Raw genomic sequence first — 22,748 nt, 5'->3', positions numbered from 1 at the left:
TATAAAGTATATCAATATTAAAAAACACTATTAAGCTACTTTGGTATATTTTTTAATAAAGAAATGTGTATTTGCTAAATTTTTTGTGTCAAATCGAAATTTCACTACTTTACATGTAAAAATTGTTTGAAACTCCAGGCTTTTTCAAAAATTCTCAAATTCAAGTTTTTTTCCAAAATTTTTAAGCATAAATTTTCAAGTTCAAAGTTTGAACTTGATATAATATAACATATATTATAACTGAAACTAACACTTTGGGTTGAGTTAAACTTATATCATAAGTTTAATTTGCCACTCTTTTAAGCAAAAAAGCCAGCCTGTATTAACAAATATATTCCTTATATTTTTATATACAAAAAACAATTCTAGCCAAAAACTTGTAAAATGACTTAGTTGGCCTGAGATTTGAAGTCTTCAAATAGTGATAGTCTGAGTGTGTGTCCATGTTTATAAACTATCCCTAAGTATAGGTTATATTAAATAGGTAGCTCCAAAAAACAGCAAATGTTTGTATTGATATGCAAAACATAAAAGTTTACTTAGTTTGACAAAATCAATGTTTGAAAAATGAAAAAGTATACCTAACAAAAACTATATTAGTTTATGTCATATATATTATTTTAATTGTGTCTGTACAAATTAAGATATTAAATGTAGAAAAAACAAACTTAGAAAATTATGCATAAACTAAACTTAAACTATCTAAAGTATTTTATAAAAAGTGGTTTAAAATATAAGCATTTTTTTTAGTTGGTGTGCATATAAATTGGTTCAAGTGTAAAGAAAACTTCAAAAAAAATTAAAATGTGTCAAAACAAAACTTAAATAAACCTTTTTTTTTATTATTATGTTATTTTAAATGTTTTTACACTAAAACATAACATTTACAATTAAAAAATATACAAAAGAAACTTAGGTATAAAAAATATTGGAAAGAAATTCTGAGCTATAAAGAAATGACACTTTAGTTAATTACTGTGCATTAATTTTGTACAAAATGGAAAACATTTGCATTTAGTTTATTTGATAAATAGGTATAATATAACTAACTTATTAGATTTAAGCACTCTTTTTTCAGATAATTACTTGCTGTTGTAAAATAGAAGTTATTATGAAACTCAAAAAATATCCTGTTAGAATGCAAATCTGTTTTTTTCACATTTTTAAATTAAAGTAGCAACTTCTTCTAATTATTTTTAAATGTTATACAGAGACTTAAAACCAAACTAAACAAATTAAATCGAATTACCGAAAAAATTTTTACTTGAAATATATTTTTGCTCAGCGGGCCACTTTTACATGCTCGCGGGCCACAAAATTTTCTTTCGCGGGCCGCATTCCATTCAAAAAAATAACGTGCTCGCGGGCCGCAGGTTTACCCTTCGCGGGCCGCAATTGGCCCGCGGGCCGCAGTTTGCCGACCCCTGGTCTAGAGAGTCTCATGAAAGTCTAGAGAGAGAAAGACGCCCTGAAACAAATGTAATTGAATTTTATAAAAAAATGAACAGTTATCAAAAATTGTTTAAAATTTATACTTTTCAAAAAAAACAGTTTTAGTTGTTTAAATTAGACAAATAGTTATGTTGTTCTGTTTTATTTTATGTACAAAATTCTAGAAAACTTTCGTTTAAACTTTAAACTAGTAGTTAAATTTTCGCAAATTATAGTAACTACTTAGGGAATTTCACATGTATGAAACTACAAAACCACACAACTATGAAAAACTTACCTAAAGTATCTACTGATAACCTTAACACAGCTTTTAATATTTGTTTCAAAACGATGTACCACTCGAAAAACCTTAACACTAATAACCTTAACACCAACGATAACCTTAACACTATTAATGCTAAATTGGAAGATCTTGATTTTACTTCTCATGTATCAACATACACATGCAAAAACGGATGTGTTGCATCCAGTAGTGAGATTGCTTCTCAAGTAGGAGTAGATATTTTGAAATTAGGTGGAAATGCTGCCGATTGTGCAGTGGCTGTTGCTGCTGCTCTAAATGTAGTGGAGCCATGTTCAACTGGTTCGTTAAATGTATTATATTGTTAAAAATAAAATGAATTTAGTCATGCTTTTATTTAAACCTGGTTTATGTCTTAAGTTTTTTCTTAAGATAGATTTTACTACGGTAGTTGATTAAAACTTCAGACTGAAAAGTTTTTGAAATGGAGTATGATTTTAGTTTTGAAGTTGTTTAATATAATAAAAACAGTTGTTTGTTGTATTTTATTAAAGCTTGCACCCATGTCAATACAGTCAGTGTACAGTATTTATTCAATTTTATTTTATTTTAAATATATTTTAGGAAGGTTTAGTAAAAATTAAATTTATTAACACTTTAAAATAATTTATAAATGTTGTTATTTTTTTTGTATACAGACTATAAACCAAGTAATTTATAAAATGCAACTAAAAACTTAGTTGCCAAAAAATCTTAAATCATGGAAAAACTTGGAACTTGATAAATTTTCAAAAAAAACTGGAAAAACCTGAAATTTTGAACTGTTTATACATGTAAAGTAATAACATTTCGATTAGAAAGAAAAATATAGCAAAAGATTAATTTGGTTTATTTAAATTTTTATTCAGATAAAACATTTATTTAGATAAACTAGCTTTACAATATCTTTTCAATGTTGTTATGCTATTTAAGACAGTTTACCTTAAATTCATCTTTTAATAAAAATTTAACTAATGAAATGTTTTTATAAAAATAAAATAATACATAAATATAAGTCCAAAATACTTGTTTTCAAAAAAACCTGGAAAAGGTTCAAAAAGCCTAAAAAAATAGAAAATAAACCTTTGCAACCCTGTATATTATCATGTTGATTAAATCTAAATCATAAGCACTGATGTAATTTAAAGTAATTATTCGTGTCAATATAATATTTAGAAAATTAATTTGAAAACGATTAATTGTTTGCCACAGCTATACTTAATAATTTTTAAAATCATTATTAATATTTAAGCTTAACAAAATAGTCTGTATAAAACTGTTGATTTTTCTAGAAGTTTACCTAAATAAAATTGTCTTCTAGACCTAAAAATAAATAAAAATGTTCACCTAAAGTAACTTGTCCAAATACTAATTGTATTTGTTTTTGAAATGTATGTTTAATTAAGTTTACTGTAGACATAAGTTCATTTTACTAACTATTATAACAATGTTTAATGATTTTTGTTGCATTTTTTTAGCTATTACATTTAATTTACTCTCTAAGTTAAATTATATTTTCTAGTGTATAACTTGAGAAAGGTTATAATTTTTTAGATATGCTTAACTTGCATCTAAAATAAAAGTTAATAAATTATTTATTTTAGAGTAAACTATTAATGTTTTTTAAGTATCAGTAAAAAAATTAAATTAGTTGTACTTTTATTTTTATACATTGGGAAAGTTTTTCTAAGCTGTTGTTGTTGTTGTTGTAGTTTTTAAGTAGTTTTAACTATTTTGTAATACATAGTATTACCTCTATGTATTACAAAATTGTTAAAACAATTTAAAAATTACAACAACAACTTAAAAAAACTTTAGCAATATATTTAAAAAATGTTTTAGTTGTAATAAATTGGTCTACCAGTTTATTTCAAAATATCTGTATTAGAGTCACCAGGTTGTTTCAACTTATTTATTAAGTCCAAAATAACTTTTTAGAAATTACTTATGTTAAAAATATATACGTAGTAAATTAAGAAGCAAACAATTTTAAAAGTAAAAAACTTCTTCTACCACATTTATGTGACTTTCTAAACTATTTTGATTCTTTGTTTTAATCAAAACTATCTTTATTTTAAATTTGAGCTACTGATTGTTCTTTTTTTTTTTGATTTTAAATTTAAAAAATACTTTCAACCATTTCTGAAACTTTTCAAAAATAATCCACTTCAAAAACCTGGTAAGTTTAAATACTTAGTTATTAAAAGAAAAGAACTTAAAAATTCTTTAAATTTTATAATATATAGACGTATTTTTTTTTGTTTGGGTAAAAACTATGTATTTGTATTTTTCTTTAACTAATTGATAGTCAAAATTTGAATTTAATCAGTTGAAAAGTTTATTTTTCAGGCTAAAAAGAGCTGTTTTTGTTGAAGTAGAAAATCAAGTTTGTTTACATTTTGTAGTAACATTACAGTAAGCTTTATTTATTTATAAGAAATAGCTAAAACTTATTTTACTTTTTGTTCTAAACAGTCATTATTTAATTAAAAAAACCATGCTAAAGAGATTTTTAAATGTATTTGTAAAATCTGACAACACTTATTAAAAGTAAAAGAATGTAAAGATATAGTATACTAAACGTATTGTAAATGGGGGTAAAAATTATAAGCATGTGATGTTCAACTTAAAGTGTCTGGTTATTGTCTAAAAAAGTTTAACCCAAGGTACACAGAATTTAAACAGAATAATGTTGGGAAAGTTTTCCTATGTGAAGGTAAAACTGTTATCAAAAGAATATAAATAAAAATTTAGCAATAAATTTTATTAAATACTTTTAACTAAAGTATAAACAGTTACTGTAAAAAGTCTTTATAATCTTAACTCTAACTTGATAGCCTTGACTTGTAAAGGTTTTCCTTTATTTTTCTTCTTTTTCGTTAAAATGGTTTGAGAACATTGGACTGTTGCATTCAAGAATTATCAATTGTATAGTTTATCTTCCAAAAGTGCCAGGGTTTATTTTATCTTTTATAAAGATTAAGTAACCGAGGCAAAAAAGTTTTGGCCCAAAAAAGCAAGTTTAAATAATAAAAAAGTTTGATTTAGTAAAACTAGACAGTTGCTAGATAAAAAATTTAATTTTTATCAATAGTTGTATGTTAAAATTTTTTTAATAATTTTCTGTTAAAGCATTTTTTATCGAATACTTAGCTTAAAAAGTATTTCTTTTTGTAGACATAAAGAACTTTGCACAAAAAGATCAAAATGAGAAGGTTAATTTATATGTTATTTTTAAAAAGTATGTTTTTTCTATGTACAGAAATGAGGTAGTTTTCGTTTGTTATAGTTTTAATTTATTTTACCATAACTTTGTTCGTTATATAAATGAAAGTTATATTTTGTTTCTTAGACTTTAGCTGTTACATATTGTTTACTTGGGTCTTTTATAGTTTCAAAAAACTTTTATGTTTTGTCATAACATTATACTGTTTATTGTGCAATGTTGGACTCAGGCATAAAAACCTGAGCCACTTAAAGATAACACACAATGAGAAAAATAAAATAGATTTATATTCAACAAAAGTAGCTTTTTAACAATTTTTTTAAATAGAGTTTTTCTCTAGAGTTTTTCATACAAGTTTTTTTTCTAAGTAGTGTTGAGCCTTTATTGGTTTTAGTTAATTTTAAAAATAGGCTGTAAATTTAAATTTAAAGTCTATGTTTACTTTTATATTTATTTTCAGAATTAAAATACAAATGAAGATCTCTAATAGAGTAAATCATTGCTTTATAACCGAGTTTTCAAATTTAAGTTTTTTTTTATAAACGATTTACATAAAAAACAATTTATTTTGATTCTTATTTTAAGATTATTTCAAGTAAGCTTAAAGTTATAATATATTGACCACTATTTGTAGAGTTTTGTGAGTCTTGAAACCCTTTTATAATCTAAAAAATTAATGCTAAGAGGATGAACATTATCAACATTTTATTTATCAATTGAGATTTTACTTTTAATTACTCACTGATTTTGCTCACTATACTTTTGAGTATCCGTACTTCTTTTTTTTCCCAAGTTAAGTTTTTGAATGTACTTACTAACAGTTTAAGGTAATATAGTTTTTAAGATAAATTAGATTAAAAGAAAGTACTTTTTTTATTTCACCTAAACATTTTTTAATCAACTTTACTTGTTTTGAATAATTAAATGACAAATAATTAAGCTAAAATCATAGGGGTTGGCGGAGACGTGTTTGTGCTTTACTACAACGCAGCAGACAAGAAAGTTCACAGTATAAACGCCAGCGGAAGGTGCCCGTTGAAGCTGGACGTTGATTGGCTCGAACAGAACGGCTATTCTCGGACCAACAAGTTCCCCGAAAGAAGTGCACTCAGCGTAACTGTGCCTGGAGCTTCAGCTGGGTAAGGGTATTTGAAAGCGGGTTTTCAAACTATAAAAATGTATAAAATAATCTTACAAACTAAATGTTTTTTGAATTAAGTTCTGATAATTTTTATCGAACATTATTAAATTTATTTTTTTATTTTTAAACCTTTTATCTTGTGTTGAAAATCCGCATTTTGTTAAAATTGATAACTAATAAATCAATTATAGAACATTTTTTAACTAATGTTTTATTTAATATACCAAAATTGGTTCATTTAACGACTAAAAACTTTAATTACTTAAATTGATTTAAGCTGTTTTTAATTTTGTTTGTTTTAAAATTTTCTAGAAGTGTTTTACCTTAATAAAACATTAAAGCTAAAGGGAATTTATATATTTTATTTAGCTAACAAATTAAAATTTTTGTTTATAAAAATCATAGAAGTTAATAGTTTTGAAAAGTATTACTATATTACAAACTTAGTAAAGTACAACAAGAGTATATTAATTCACTATAGTGTGATTGTTAAACCTAAAAAATTTATATAAATTATTGAATTAAGTTAAATACACAAACTTCTTTCTTTTCAGCTGGGTTGACTGTGTAGAAAAACATGGAAGTAAAAACTTAAGTTTGCTACAAATTTTGATGCCAGCAATAAAACTGGCAGAAGATGGGTTTAAAGTAGGAAAAATAACTCAAAACTCTTGGAAAAGTGAAGCTGAAAAACTTCTAGATGCTAAAAACAAACATGGATGTGATCTTTTAGTAAGAGGTTTTAGTTTATAAAATTTTGATATATGCCAAATTTTTATGAAAATGTACTAGTCTGATAGCAAAACTTTGTATTTTTATTTTAATTACATTGTCAGTCTCTTAATTACTCTAACAAAAGTATAGTATGATCTACTAAAATATAAACAATTAAAAATCAGTTATAAAACCAAATTAATGAAATTTAAACTTTTTTTTCATTGAACTAAATTATTATTGTAGCAAAGACAACCAAAATTAAAAAAAAAAATCAATTATATGAACAATCAAAAAATTGTTTTATTTGAAGTCTGATCAATTAAAACATCGGCGAAAGTCATCAGAGCGAAACTCTGGACTTTCTTTTGCAGTGAGTCAAGTTTAAGTTATAAGAAGTTTTGATCATATCAGTTGGACTATCTTACCACAGGCTCTTGGTAGACTAGTACGTAGATTTCGTTTTTATTGAAACTTACAATTAGTTGCTTTCGAAGAAGATGCTAACAGAGTTGATTATCTACAAACAGTTTATCATGTTTTATCATGAATCCAGCAAACAGTAGCTTTATTTTAAAACAAGTGATGTACCGGACCCGGATCTGGACTTTTTTTTCAAGTTAGAATCCGGCCAGAACCGAATCCGGATTTTTTTTCACATTAGAATCCGGCTGGAACCGGATCCGGACTTTTTTTTCAAAATTAGAGTTCGGCCGGAACCGGATCTGGACTTTTTTTTTAAAATTATAATCCGGCCGGATCCAGATATCAGACAAAAATGGCAATATCAGGCTGGACCCGGATAGTGAGTCCGGTACATCACTAGAATAAACTAGCCTGAGTCATAATGAGGTTTTTAAAAACTGAAAAAAAAAGAACTTTAATCTAATAATAAGTAGAACAGCTAGCCACAAGGTTTACAAATTTAGGTGTTATTTACAATTAAAAATCTGAAATCAAGTTCTTGAACAAAATACACTAGAAAATTACAAAATATTGAAAACTGGATCAGCTCAAACTCATTCAAAATCTAAAACAAAACTAGCCTGAGTTTTTATAAAAAACTAAACTAGCCTGAGGCAGTCCAAGATTTTCTAAAATTCCCAAAAAATTTCAAACTAGCAGGGTTGCCACTGTTTAAGTCAATAAAACTAGCTAGAGTGAGTATAAACAAGCTTGAGTCAGAATGAGGTTTTTAAAAACTGAAATAATTACTTTAATCTAATAATCAGTAGAACATTTAGCAAAGGTTGACAATTTGGTAGTAAAGTTGTGGACTGATTGTGGTACACTTAACTTATTAGTACTACCCATCATAATTAAATCCTACCTTATTTAATTGTTATCTAACAAATACTAAATTCTAACTGAGACTACTTTCTTTAATCAGACACGACAGTTTTGAGTGATGAATCTATTATATAAAACACAACAAGAAATACTAACAAATAAAAAATTATTAATTACTTTGGTAACACTTTAAAAACTGGAAGCTATTTAAATCTATATCAAAAGACTTAAAACAAAAAACAAAAAATAAAAAAAAACTTTTAGTAAACGAGAAACTGTAAAATTTTTAATAAAATATAAGCTATAAACCTGGCTTAAATATTTAAACAATTAAACACCAGTTGAAATATTCACTTTTAAAACAAAACACTACTTACAATAAGCATTCACAAAAACGTTCAAGATATTTTATTGCTTCAAGCTAAACACCAAACTAACTAACTGCTTATATATAAACTGCCTGTCATGTTCTGATGTTTTGTTGCATCAGTATTTAGTTTGAAACATTTCGTCATATGATTCTCATTGGCTCGTACATTTAACCGTATTAACTCTAAATATTTTCTGAGCTCAACTTTAAACAACAAATAATGCAAGTATTCATTCCAAAGTTTTTAATTTTACAACATATGTAAAGAGTTGCATTTCATGAAATGTTTATTTCATAGTTTAAATGTAAACAAATATAAATTAGTCACGTGTACAAAATGAGCCAATCACGGTAGGTGTTTAATTATAACTGACGAAAATGACTTATTAATTTACACAGGGTTTGTTTTTGAAAAAATACTTTTCAGCATGCTCTTTTTTACTAACTAGATCCGGGTACGGCCGGATCTCTGTTAGGATCCGGCCGGACCCGTATCCGGACTTTTTTTTCAAATTAGATTCCGGCCGGAACCGGATCCGGATATCAGACAAAAATGGCAATATCCGGCCGGACCCGGATAGTGAGTCCGGTACATCACTAGTTAAAACAGGGTTAATTGATTATAGATTAGCGACTGAAAGTTTTTCGGTTGTGACTGACTGATTAGCTCTAATAAAAGCAAGTAGTAAAAATAGTTTACTGAAAACTTGGAGTGTGATGGTTCACGTGGTATAATCAAAACTATGTATTTGAAATTGATATTGAGAAAATGAAAATATTTCTTATATTTCTTAAGTAGATTGCTTAATTTTACTAAATAAAACATATGATTCATTTTTCTTACAGTAAAAGCTTTCAATAAATTTTTATTTGTAAAAAGTACAGCTTCTATGTAATTTTTTACTGTTGTTTTTTTAAAATTAATCAAGCATATTTTGTAAATCTTAAAGGTCTTTAACACATTTTCAAATTTATTTCATGAGTAGACGTTGTAGTTTAATTACAAAATATGCTGCATCTTTTGTATTAACATATTTTTTATTGAGAGATTTCTACATATTTTCGTTCTCTCACTACTTTTGGTTTTTTTAATTGCTTAAAATTTAGTAATTTTTTATCTATGTAAGACAACTAAAGTCAAAAAAAAATTTTAACTCAAATTTTTTTTAAAGTTATGTTATATTGATTTGTATTAAGTATATCTGTTTTCTTTTTAAATACAACTAGTTTTTATTTAATTATACTGGTTTATTTTATTATTTTAGCTTAGCTTTAAAGTCGGTGAAAGTAACACTACTAAGGTGCTAACATCCAACACTTTTCCAGACGGAAACTCGTACAGAGCTCCTGAGCTTGACGAAGTCGTGAAGAACAAAAATCTCGCCAGCGTTTTCAGAGCGATCGGAGAAAGTGGCAAAAATGGCTTTTACAAGGGCTGGGTAGCCGAAAATATCGTCGGTGTCATAGAAACGATGGGAGGTGTGATGACCAGCGACGACCTGAAAAACCACTGTAGCACTTTTCCTGAGCCCATATGCGTCGAGTACAAAGGTAGCTGTTGTATGCGGTAATTGTGAACAAAATTGAAATTTTGTTTTGTAACAGGTTGCAAGCTGTGGGAAACACAGCCGAACAGCCAGGGTATGGTTGCGTTGCTCGCCCTGTCAATTTTGAAGAACTTCGAGTTGGAAAAGTACGAGCACAACAGCGCAGAGTACCTGCACATCCTCATTGAAGCTGTCAGGTTTGTTCTCTAGTTAACTTTTGTTAATAGTAAACACGGCTGAATTTGGTTCAAGTTTGAGTTAAAGTCTGTAAAGAAAAGTTTTTTTTTTGTCCAAATAATCTGATATTTTATCATGTCTAAGCATAACTTACTCTAAAGAAAACATGAAAGTGTCATTTAGTTTTTTAGATGTTGTCAGTTTTTCTAAAAATGTTTCTGTTGAAATTAGTCATTTTTTTTACCCTTGATAAAAAATACGTCAGTTTATATATTTTAAAAACTACAGACCCTTAATATTTAGTGAACAGTTCTTTGATATTTTAAATGAGTTTTTATTTATATACTAAAGATAGTTCTTATTCAAAAATTACTTTAAATTTAGTTAACTTGTTAAAATTTTAAATAAATAAATTTTAATTGAACTAGTAGTTTATCGTTTTTATTTCTTTTGTTGTAGTCATCTAAGTTATGTTAATCTCCTTCATCGTAAGAACTATTTTCAAATTAATAAAGCTGTAAAAAGTTATGGCTAAAATAGAACATCTGCAAAATAAGTATGATCAACCGATAACTTTTATTGTTGTTACTTTATTTTTTTCTATTTCAGTGTTATTATCTATCAACTTCTTATTAATTAAGTGTTTACTTTATTTGCTCAAATGTTTTTTATAGTGTATGATTATTTTTCTAACCATTTATTTCTTTATTAGATAAATTTTAGGATAAAATAATTAACACTGGATTATCTGTTTAATATTTAAAATTTATGATTTTAGACTCAGTTTTGAAGATGCGGCGAAGTTTTGTGGGGATCCGAAATTCTCTAAAATTCCCATTTCAGAGCTTATCAGTGATTCATACGGAGCTGAAAGATCAAAACTTATCAATGTCGGTGGCAATGCTCTAAATTCTTATTTTCCTGGTTAGCTTAGTTTCAATTTAGAAAGTAAACTTATTTTGATAATAAATTATTATTATTTACTTTTTGAGCATATCTGTTTAATTTTTCTGTCATTTCTAAAAAATTAAATCTGTTTTCTGATCTGGTAAAGATTTAAATCGTATTTAGTTCAAAAGTTATCTTTAGGTTTATATGTTATATATAAACATCTCAATGTCTTGCCGAAACATAGGATCAAATAACTTTAAAATTAAATTAAGCAAGTTTTTTGCACATTTTACTGAATTTAATTTATTGTTGTCAATAAACAGGAACCTTTTTTAACAAAACGAATTTAAATTTAAATGCATCTTAAATTTTATATTTTTAAAAGTCTTAACAGAAAAATATTCCCATAATTTAATTTATTGAAAATGTTTGTAGAAAAACGAATTGCAAAAATAATTTTAGTCTGATAATTGTGAAAAATACATTACACTAAATATATCTCTTGAACTTTAAAAGGCTTTTAGTAAACAACCTAAACTCTAACAAAAATAAAGTTAAAGATATGTAAATTGAAATATCGAATAAGCTTACTTAAAAATGAAAGTTCTACTTGCAGGCAACCCGTTCAGTTCGAGGGGCGACACCGTCTACTTCACCACCTCCGATCGCCATGGCAACCTGTGCAGCTTCATCAACAGCAACTACATGGGTTTCGGAACGGGGATTGTCCCTGAAAAGTGCGGTTTCACCCTTCAGAACAGGGGCTTCAATTTTTCGCTGGAAAGGGGCCACGCGAACATGCTTGAGCCCGGCAAGAGGCCCTATCACACCATAATTCCCGCCATGCTCACTTGCGCCGATAGCGGCGAGGCCCTGATGTCGTTCGGCGTGATGGGGGGCTTCATGCAACCGCAAGGGCATGTGCAGGTTAATTTTGATGAAGTTTAATAAGTTTGAAGTTTTTTTTAACACAAGGATAAGGGCTTAAATTTAGTATTGTTTTGATTATTTGACTGCTAAAATTTTTAATATAATGTGGCCAAAAATAATGTGAAATTATTGAGTTTGAAATTTAGAAGGAAAATAATCAGGAGTATTTGATTTTAAAATTTAAGAAATTCTTAAATATAACTAGAGAGTTTAGAACAAATAAACAGGACACAGTAATCTATCCACTAATAGGAGATTGATAGTTATTAATTTATTATTTTTGAGAATAAACAATTACTCAGTTTCACCGCAGAGCGGATTTTCAAATTGTAAATCTGTAGTAAAATAATAATGTTAAAAATGACAAATCTTTAAAAATTGGTTTGAGTTAAGTTTATATACAAAAAAATTAAAAAACAAATTAAGAATTATATTATATTAATGCAAAACAACCTTTAATTTTAAAAATATCAAAATATAGTCTACAAACAATACAATTAAACCATAGTATACTGTGGGGTATTGATATCTAATAGATTTAAAGAGATAAAAACTTTTACAGAGTTAAAAGTTATGGAGTAGTAGATACATATTATTAAGCACACAGTTCTAATAATAAATTAATAATGTAATAATGTTCAAAATAAAACAAGGGAGTAAGCATTAAAAAAAATTTTTGAAAGCATTGTTGTTGTTGTTAACACAGTTGTATTATGATGACAAAGAATAAAATGGCTTAGACACCATCTATCACAAAATAATCAACAGAAATTCTATAAAAATATCATACTGCTGCACACCAAATATTATGGCCCTTATAAATTCCCACAACAAAAAACTCACGAAAAAATCAGATAAAAACGAAAAACTTTGTAATTGTAGAATAAAAACAAACTGCCCCGTGGATAACAAGTGTTGCCTAAGTAATGTAATATATCAAGCTAAAGTCTCCACATCCGTAAATGACCACAAGATTTATATTGGTTCAACCAAAAGAACATTTAAGTCTAGATATAATGAACACAAAACCTCTTTCCCAAAACCTTTTAAAAGCAAACCCAAAAATTGTACCCAACTTGCAAATCACCTATGGGATCTATACAGTAACCATATAAAATACTCAATTGAATGGAAAATAGTAGAATCACTAAAATCTAACACAAACCATACTAACATGTGCACTTTATGTAACCTAGAAAGACTCCATATAGCCCTAGCAGATAAGAGAAAAACCTTAAACAAGAGAAACGAACTGATAACCCAATGCCCACATTACTTAAATGAATATTTATAATTTATATCTCACATAGGTATCAATTTTATTAAGATTTTTTATTATTTGTGCATGTATCATAATATTATTCCCATTCTCAGTCTTAAAGTATTAAAACTATTTTATTTTTTTCAAGTCTGTTTATTAGTTAAATATATTTCATTAAGATATAAGATAAATTGTGCATACCCTATAATATACCCATTTCCAGTTGTAAATCATAATTGTTGGAGAATTAGTATATATATATTTTTTCTGGAGTTGAATTATTAGTAGTTTATACTCTCTTTGATTATCTCTCAACTAAATATATTTAATTTTTTATCTTATTTTTTAAATTTAACATCTGAAATCTAACCCTCATTCTATTTTTCGCTTATCTAAAATTTTTCACAAAAAGCCATTTTATTCTTTGTCATCATAATACAACTGTGTTAACAACAACAACAATGCTTTCAAAAATTTTTTTTAATGCTTACTCCCTTGTTTTATTTTGAACATTATTACATTATTAATTTATTATTAGAACTGTGTGCTTAATAATATGTATCTACTACTCCATAACTTTTAACTCTGTAAAAGTTTTTATCTCTTTAAATCTATTAGATATCAATACCCCACAGTATACTATGGTTTAATTGTATTGTTTGTAGACTATATTTTGATATTTTTAAAATTAAAGGTTGTTTTGCATTAATATAATATAATTCTTAATTTGTTTTTTAATTTTTTTGTATATAAACTTAACTCAAACCAATTTTTAAAGATTTGTCATTTTTAACATTATTATTTTACTACAGATTTACAATTTGAAAATCCGCTCTGCGGTGAAACTGAGTAATTGTTTATTCTCAAAAATAATAAATTAATAAATTCTTAAATACCCATAACTTTAAACACCTTTTGCTTATCCTTGAAACTTACACATTTATGGTAAAGTTATTATGTATATAAAGCTTTTTTTTAATTTTTCTGTTTTATGAAGTTAAGTAAAAAAACAAATTTTTACAGTTTTTATTTTTTTACTTTCTCAGCTACAAATAATTTCTACACCTTAAGAAAGTTTAAAATAATTTTTAAGATGTTATAAAATCGTGAGTTTAGTAAGTCCTATATATAAGATGCAAACATTTAAAATATATTTAGGTAATGTATATATTTTGTATATTTTTATTAAAGTTTAGTTTTATAGTTTAATTTATTTGTTACTTATTTTACAATGATTCATGTGAGTTTTAATTGACTTATGATTATTGAAGTTATATGAAAGAAGTTAGTTCAATTTTCAAAAAGTTGCACAAATATGTATAAGTAAATGTAAAATCAAGTTTGTAAAATGATTGAATTAGTGAAAATTGTAATAAATGGTTTTTTAAAACTTTACATGGCTCATCAAAATACATGAAAAAACGTTTAATTTAATAACCATAAAGAAAAGCGTTCATTAAAACCTGTTTAAAAAATTAGTTTTGTCACTGTATAACTTTAAAAACATAGTTTGTCACTGACATTTGAAGCTGCTCTTGTTGTACAAAAATACTTAAACAAAATTGTTTTTACAAAAAGTTTCAACTTTGATACAATTTTCATAAAAAAAACCGAACCATTAAATATGAGTTTAAACTACAACTAAATAGTAAGAATGTTTATTTTATGTTTATGATATGGATTTAAAACAAACTTATGAAAATGTTTCGCAAAAGGTTAAAAAAATAGTTAATGCACGTTGCAATGGAATAAGAAACACACAAAATATCTCTATGATAGCTTTTACGTTATCTCTAAAAAACGATAAACTATGAATTATTAAAATTTTAAACAAAATAATGAAAACCTGGAAAAAATTAACAAAAACGTGTCTATCAAAAGCATAACAAACTAAATAATTTTAAAAATTATTGAAAAAATAAACACTTTTCCTGCAGGTTCTCCTCAACATGCTCGTATTCGGCATGGACCCGCAACAAGCTCTGGACGCGCCCCGATTCCTTGTGGGGGCCGGTCACAAGTCCATGCACGGCGGAGTCAAGCTCGAACGGGGAATCCCGCTACACGTTGCCAAGCAACTGACGCAACGAGGACACCAAGCGGAAGGGGACGTGCACGGGTTCGGCAGGTCGGTGTTCGGAAGGGGACAGGTGATCGCGACGCGGCCCTTTTGGTCCAAAAATGGCGGGAAGGACCAAATGGGTGGGATGAGGTACTGGGCCGGATCGGACCGCAGGGCGGACGGTTGTGCAAAAGGTTACTAATATTATTTTTATTTGTATTTAAAACTTTGTACTTTATTTAATTAGCTTTATATATTTATTTTTGTTTTGATCAGTATGCATTAACATCAAGTAATACTTTTTACTAAAATCTAGTTTGAGTCATGTTTTTACCAACTTTACATCATTATTTTTACTTTTATTTGTTATAATCATGAAGTATTTACTTAGATCTAGTTTAATTCATGCTGCATATTAATTCGTTTTTTTTTTTGTTTTTAAGTGCCAAATAACTGTAAGTTTTTGTTGATACTGTTATAGAGTATCCTTTGTTTTTAAAGACTTTAATCAAAATAACTTTTATAATTGATACTGTTTGTTTCAACATAATTTGTTTAATGAAATTTTAGTTTATCCATATTATTAATGAGCCCGTCTTGCAATAACTTATCGTAACTAATTCATAATTTTTAACTTATATTTTAGTCATTTGAACTCGGAGTTACTTGTTCATATATTATTATCAAACTCATCGTCTGTTTTTTCAAAATAGTAAAGAGTTGCAATAAAATATTTAAAACAAGTAAACTTGTATGTATAGTATGTATGGTTTGTGAGCTTAAACTGTTGAGAACTAACACAGTTTATTTTATTTAAATTGTAAAGTGAGTTAGTAAGATGTAATACGTATGAAAAGTTAAAGTTATCATACCTTTATGAATTTATTGCACTATAAATTTACTCACATGTTAAATAATCTAGATATTTTGTGAATTCACTAATACGTAAATTGACTTTCTTAATTTTTTTCTAAATAAGGAGCAAAATGTTAAAGTTTAAAAACTCAAAGTCTACATTATTTAGTAGAAAGTTTTTAAAATTTAAAACAACTTGCCTTTAGTTCGTTGTAAACACATGTTTTTATTACACACAAAAAAATTATTGAATATTTAGTTAAAGAAATTACAAAACTCTTAAAAAAGAAGTATTTTTAATAGTTATGACCTAAAAAATTCTACATGTTTATCTTAGTTTAATAAAAAATTTTGAGTTTAATGTTGTGCACATTACTAACTTAACAAGAAAAGCTAACCATTTTAGATAGACGATATACATCAATTCAATATTGTAATTGTAGAAAGTTAATTAAATTACGTAATGATTATCATCAGTCAAAAAAGCTGACTAAGTAAAAACAATTATTAAAAATGATAGGGTTAGATACAAATATTTAATTAGAAAAAGACTTATAAGAGCATGATCTGTTGTTTCTTTATAACATTGAATACAGATAAAGTTCATTTTGTTTGATTTTTTTTGAAAGTATAATATAGTAATTGTACATATTTTATATCTTTGTATACTACAACAGTTAGCAAATTTAATTCTAACTTGTATAAAGTTAAATTCGAGTACTAATAAGTTTTAACTTTTATTTACAAGTTCTATGCAGAATCTTAAAAAAGATAAGCTTAATAAAATGTTGTTTGTTATTGTGTACTTTATGAAAATTTAAAATATTCGTTACATGTTTAAATTATTCTTTATCGTTAATTTACTTTTAAGATACCTATAAATTTTAGTTTAGACAATAACTATACACTTAATGTTGTTTTTTTTTTATTTAGGCTGATAGACTATCAAAAAATTTCAGTACATAGCATATCTCAATTTTGAACTTACTTTAAAGCTGATTGTTTATAACTTTGAATTTTTTATTTATTTTGCTGTACTCTGAAATTCGAAAAACGAAGATATAAAACAATCTGTCTTTACCAGATATTTTTGTGGAGATAAAGATTTAGAAAAATTAAAGCAATAAAGTTCAAACAAACGAGGTGGTTTTATACGCAGTTGTGTTTCCGTTCCAAAAAAGTAATTAAAATCAAAGTTAGTAGTTGTTGGACTTTCTAAATATGTGCAATACTGTACCTGATTGTTTGCTTTGTATGTCAGAAAATAGATCAACATACAAGAATTTAACTAAAGTATATAAAGTGGTTAAAAAGGTATGGTCTGATACATGTTGCTTGATTAGAATTGAAACTATAAATTTTATACAGTTATATAAATGGTACACATGAGAGAAGCTATACAATTTGTTTAAGAACTGTTTAAAGAAATTAAAAAAACTAGTCGTTATAGACTTTACTAAAAGAACACTGTATGGATTTAAAGGATCTCAAGATGGTAACGAAACCTATTTCAATAATCCAACTGAAATTATAACTAACACATGTTTCGTGCGACATATATTAGTATTTAACTTCAAATAAATGATATGCTTTGAAAAAAAATTTTATACAAAAAATAAGATTTTTAATTATTAAAAGACAGTTATATAGTCAAGCACAAGGTCCTCCATTTTTTTTTTTAAACTCTAAACTGTAAATTTTGTGCACATTAGCTATAAAAGTTAAAAATCAATACTCAAATTTTTCTATTATATATATTGAGTGTCATAATATATAAATAACGTGTTTAAAGCTGTTAATTTATATTACAACTAGCATTTTCTAATAGTAAAAGACAAGAAAAAGTCCTCTAGTAAATGCCTTTTCACCTTGCTAACTATTCTATTTACAGTAAAACAGTTTATACGCACACTAGTTTTAACAGGTGCACACTGTGAAGATGATTAACCAAAAGCACATTAGCTTAGTTAGGTAGTTTATCAATTTTGTTTTTTCAAAATTAGAAATGTTTAATTTATAGTAAACGATTTTAAAAATTACAACTTGCTTTTACGAAATAAACGGCAACCAAAAACTTTATACAACTAATCTACGATGTAGGTACCACATAACCTTGAAAAAATAATAAACTTACTATACAGAAACCTTAAAAAAGATATTTTAGCGACCATTTCTTTCCTTAAGTCAGGAATTTCAGGTGGAAAAACAAAAAAAAATCATTTCTGAAAATACATATTGCAGTTTGGCAGGTGTAAACGCCACATCTATCGATTACACTTTGTTTAGGTGTTTTCACAAAGTTCTACTGAAATCTTCACTTAATTCAACTATAAAACCAGTAAGCTTATAACGTTAAACTTCATCATTGCTCTGTTAAAACTTAGTTTGTTTTAGCTATCAAACTTTAAATTATTTTTTTAACAGTTTTAATAAGTAGCCCTTAAGTTGTTTATTTTTTTAAATAAAAAGAAATGTATCAATCAATTTACTATATCGTTTTTATCAGGTATAACTTTAACTTTTCCATGTTTTTTTTTTAATGAACGTTGTTCTTTACAGACTCCGTAGAACTGTTCATATATCATTGACAGTAAAATCCGAAGTAAAGTTTTCGCGAGAAAAAGCAGTAACTTTGTTATTTTTAAACTGTTTTTTATTATTAGTTTAGATCTAGTTTTATTATGTTTTTAGTGACAATATATAGGACTCTTAGAAACGTATTTTTTACGGCTTCCTTTCAAATAGTTTTACTTCTTTAATTGAAACATTTGGTTTTAAATTAAGTACACGATTTTTTTTCTAAAGGCGAATAAGTGTTAATTTAGTAAACAAAAGTCTTCTACAATCTTTTATAATCAAAATAATTTCTTTTTCATGTCAAACAATTTATGATACAGACACTAAATCTATATATTTTTTTTATATTAAAACAAACACTGTCCTTGACAAGACTTTAAAAGGTGTCCGTGGTGTGCGACTCGATAACCGAAAGATTCTTCGTGCTCCAAGTTGTTGGACAAACATTTTGAGCATCTTTTTTTTTGTCGTTCGAATAAAAAAATACTTATGTGTTTATTTTTTTAAGACAGTTAATCAAATCTACCTGTTTTAGTTGTATATTTTCTTCAGTTGAAGCGCTACATAGAAAAAGGTCTAAAAATTATTAATTTAAACATAAATTTTGAAGATTTAAAGTTTTTAGTTTTCTAGGTCGAATTTAAATTACGCGTAAAATAATTATTTTTTTGGGGTGAATAAATTTTTTTGTGGTATAGACAATTTATTAAGGCTTCAATATTTTTTGTATTCTACCAAAGTTTATTTCAAAGATAACTTTAAGTTAACTGAAGTTAAAATATCTCATAAAGCACTTAATTTTTTCTTAATTTTTAAATTATACAACAAAAAAATTAAGTGACATTTTCGTTTAGAGTATTTATTTAAAAAAAGAAGTATAAGTTTTAAAGAATATAATTTATAGTAAGAAACTTAAGTGATTTTTTTTGAAATAGATTATAAATTGATGTTATAATTTTTGTTATGTGAAAAATTATTCCTTTGTATGTTGTTAATGAATGCACATATTGTAAGATTCAATTACCAACTATTTTATAAAGTAATATTTACAGTTTTAGTTTTAGCTAACTAGAAAACTTATATAGTCATAGTAGTAAACTTAGATAGTCTCTGATACATGTTAAAATAAAAACGTGGATACTTAGAAGTACAATAAAAAACAGTTATATCCAAATCCATATATATATACTTAGCAGTCAATTTACGTAAATAATATTGAGAAAAAAGTCAAAAGTTGAAACTAATAATATTGATAAAAAAGCAAAATAAAAACAATTAATTTAAGCTAACGATGACAAGTTTTGTAGTTAAGATGGCCAAAGTCTATAAAGACATATAGCACTAATCTACAAGTGATGTTGCTATTTTATACTTTGTGGTGTGTTATTTAGTTTTAATAAATCAAGATTATAAAAATACCCTGTTTTAGTGTATAATAGAAGAACAATTAACATAAGACACATTTATTGATTTAGATTAATATGCTACTTGTTTAACATAAAAGTTTCAAATATGTTTGAATGAATGATTAGCAAAATTTAAAAACATTACCACAAATTTGAAACGAATAAACATAAGATATTTTAAGATTCTTGTTCAGTGGGTCTTATAAGGATTTCGTTGACGTCCATGTTTTTCGGAGATTGAAGCGCAAAAATAACTGCATCAGCAATATCGCTCGCTTGCAAACATTCGATGCTGCTGTACGACTGCCTGGCTTTTTCAGGCTCTCCCGGGTTCAAACTAAAAAAATAAGAAAAGTAAAAGTTACGTCAATAAAAAGTAGAAAAGTTTGATTGAAAGTACATTAAACAAAATATTTGAAAAAACAATAACATGTATAAAAAAGCTTGTTAATATGACTACTTTTCTTTTGTTTTAGACTAAATCGACAACTTCAAGTTTAAATGTAATCATTTTTGAAGTTATATTTTTACTTCAGAGGTATTAACTAGTTTTGAGTTCTTAAATAAATAAAAAAACTAAGATGTCTAATATTTTGAAACTAAGTAAGAAAGCTGTTTTTATATTTATCCTATAGAACTTTTTTTTTTAATTACCTGAAAAGGAAGTTAGTTTCAACAAGCCCTGGTGAGACAGAAGTGCTTCTAATGTGGCTATTCTTAGCTCTAAGCTCTCTTCTCAATCCTTCAGTAAGAGCGGTAATAGCAAACTTGGTGGCTGAATAGAATGGCAGCCAAAGAATCCGATGTCCGGACATGCTGTTCATGTTAACAAAGTGGCCATCGTCAATACCACCTTTTTCCATTAGCTTGTACGCTTCTCTTGTACATATACAGTTACCAAGCACATTTACTTCAAGCATGTGTTTCCAGTCCTATGCAATACTTTGATAAAAATAATTGTTTAACAAAAGTAATTGTAACTTTTAAACATAACTTAAGTTTATAGAGAAGCAGGTATAATGACTTTTGTTGAAATGTTATTTAATTTTCTAAGACTTTTACATATTTATTTTGTATAACCTATTCATAACAAGATAATCTACATAATTTTGTTTTTGTAGTCATTTTGAAATATTGAGACAGATCTATGTTCAGAGTTAAAGGTTCAAAAAATAGAAATATTAAGGCGTTTTGAAATATGTTTTCCAACTAACCAAAAAACTACTACTACAAACTTACTTTTGTTTCACCAGAAAGCAATGGTGCATCATGACCCAGCCCTGCGTTGTTAACACAAACATGAAGTTTTCCAAACTTTTCTTCAATAATTTTGAACATTTCCAAAATCTGAGATTCTTTTGTCAGATCACATTTCACAGGAATCATTTCACCTGGACCTAAACTGTTTGCTTTATTTGCTACTACTTTCAAAGCAGGTTCATTCGGAGCACAACCCACAACTTTCACTCCGAGCTTTACTAGTCTTTCAGCTACTGCTTGTCCAATGCCCATTGAAGCTCCAGTGACTAATGCTACTTTGCCAGAAAGAGAAGTCATTTTTTATACTTATTTTATGAATACTAAACAAGTTTTTGCATGCATTATATTTATCAAACTTTAGTATAAAATAATAAAATACCAGTTATAGTTTGAGCTCTAAAAAGGACGAAACCGGTCGTAGGTTGTCTCGGATGCTGTTGATCGTGCGGTGAAGTTCATTGTTTATTATCGATGGCATAAAACATGTCAACTTTGTTGATGATGGCCGAAAAAAATACTGGCTAATATTATATAGGAAAGGTAAATAAAAACAAAAAATTAATAAAATTTCAATGTAAAAAAAACCTGAAATATAGTTAAACTTTTTTTTCCAGTTGGCTATTGTAAAATTAAAATTTTAAATCATTTTTAATGACTTTCCATTAACTCTTCGGTTTTAAATATCTTCAAGAAACTTTATATTAATACTTTTCAAAACAATTTCTTAAAAAAACAATACTATTTAAAAAGTATTAATAATAGAAATTTAATATTAATTTGTTTGGCTAACATACTGATAAGTCATTTTACAGTCAAATTAAAACCAAATTAGATGATTTTTAACTTATCTTTATTTTTAATTCTTACTTCTTAAACAAAAAATTAAAACAATTACATTCTGGTTATTTTTTTGTTTTCTTAACATTGGTCATTTCCGAATCTCAATGTTTTAACTGCTAAAAATAAATGCGCCATACATAAGTTACACTTTTGAAGTCATATAGTCTTAAACATTATTTGCAATATGTTAGCAAACAATTCATGCCAGCGAGTAAACTTTTGTTTACTCTCTCGCTTTTATTAGCTACTTCTACACTCATCATTTGATGAAAACAAAAAATAAAACAGAAATATATGTCTTTTAATATTTTGTTGCGTAGCAAAAATTTTCCAAAAATGTCCTCCATTTAAAATAAAAACGAGGGTTACTTTGGCTCGAATATGCTTTTTTGCAATTTTTTAAAAAAGCCCAAACTTTAGATCCAATTATTTTCCTTATCTTTAAAGCTAACTTAGGTATTTTTTTATT

The 22,748-nt window shown here is 26.6% G+C and overlaps 2 protein-coding genes across 2 annotated transcripts; one reads left to right on the top strand and one right to left on the bottom strand.

Moving 5' to 3' along the window:
- Positions 1-1,754: 1,754 nt before the first annotated feature.
- On the top strand, positions 1,755-15,775 carry LOC145831693 (glutathione hydrolase-like YwrD proenzyme). The gene is made up of 8 exons (XM_082939009.1): positions 1,755-2,035; positions 5,911-6,097; positions 6,654-6,838; positions 9,800-10,024; positions 10,079-10,217; positions 10,976-11,121; positions 11,705-12,015; positions 15,217-15,775. Exons 1-8 carry the CDS (start codon positions 1,783-1,785, stop codon positions 15,541-15,543), a joined length of 1,773 nt encoding a protein of 590 aa, XP_082795135.1. The 5' UTR covers positions 1,755-1,782; the 3' UTR covers positions 15,544-15,775.
- A 4,581-nt stretch (positions 15,776-20,356) lies between these two features.
- LOC145832979 (dehydrogenase/reductase SDR family member 11-like) lies at positions 20,357-21,736 on the bottom strand. Its single transcript, XM_082940186.1, has 3 exons — positions 21,419-21,736; positions 20,834-21,111; positions 20,357-20,516 (listed from the first exon to the last, which is right to left on the bottom strand). Exons 1-3 carry the CDS (start codon positions 21,734-21,736, stop codon positions 20,357-20,359), a joined length of 756 nt encoding a protein of 251 aa, XP_082796312.1.
- Between the last annotated feature and the right edge of the window lie 1,012 nt (positions 21,737-22,748).

Source organism: Thalia democratica, chromosome 1 (assembly GCF_965202585.1).
Source record: "Thalia democratica chromosome 1, ktThaDemo2.hap1.1, whole genome shotgun sequence".
NCBI classification, from domain to species: domain Eukaryota; kingdom Metazoa; phylum Chordata; class Thaliacea; order Salpida; family Salpidae; genus Thalia; species Thalia democratica.
Note: the sequence above shows the minus strand (reverse complement) of the source record. Positions and strands in the feature narration are given on the sequence as shown.

Coding starts and splice junctions, on each gene's coding strand:
- LOC145831693 (XM_082939009.1), top strand. CDS start 1,783: ATGTACCACTCGAAAAACCTTAACACTAATAACCTTAACACCAACGAT. Junction 2,036..5,910: donor AGTGGAGCCATGTTCAACTG/GTTCGTTAAATG, acceptor CTAAAATCATAG/GGGTTGGCGGAGACGTGTTT. Junction 10,218..10,975: donor ATCCTCATTGAAGCTGTCAG/GTTTGTTCTCTA, acceptor TTATGATTTTAG/ACTCAGTTTTGAAGATGCGG.
- LOC145832979 (XM_082940186.1), bottom strand. CDS start 21,736: ATGACTTCTCTTTCTGGCAAAGTAGCATTAGTCACTGGAGCTTCAATG. Junction 21,112..21,418: donor TGCTTTCTGGTGAAACAAAA/GTAAGTTTGTAG, acceptor AGTATTGCATAG/GACTGGAAACACATGCTTGA. Junction 20,517..20,833: donor GAAACTAACTTCCTTTTCAG/GTAATTAAAAAA, acceptor TTATTTTTTTAG/TTTGAACCCGGGAGAGCCTG.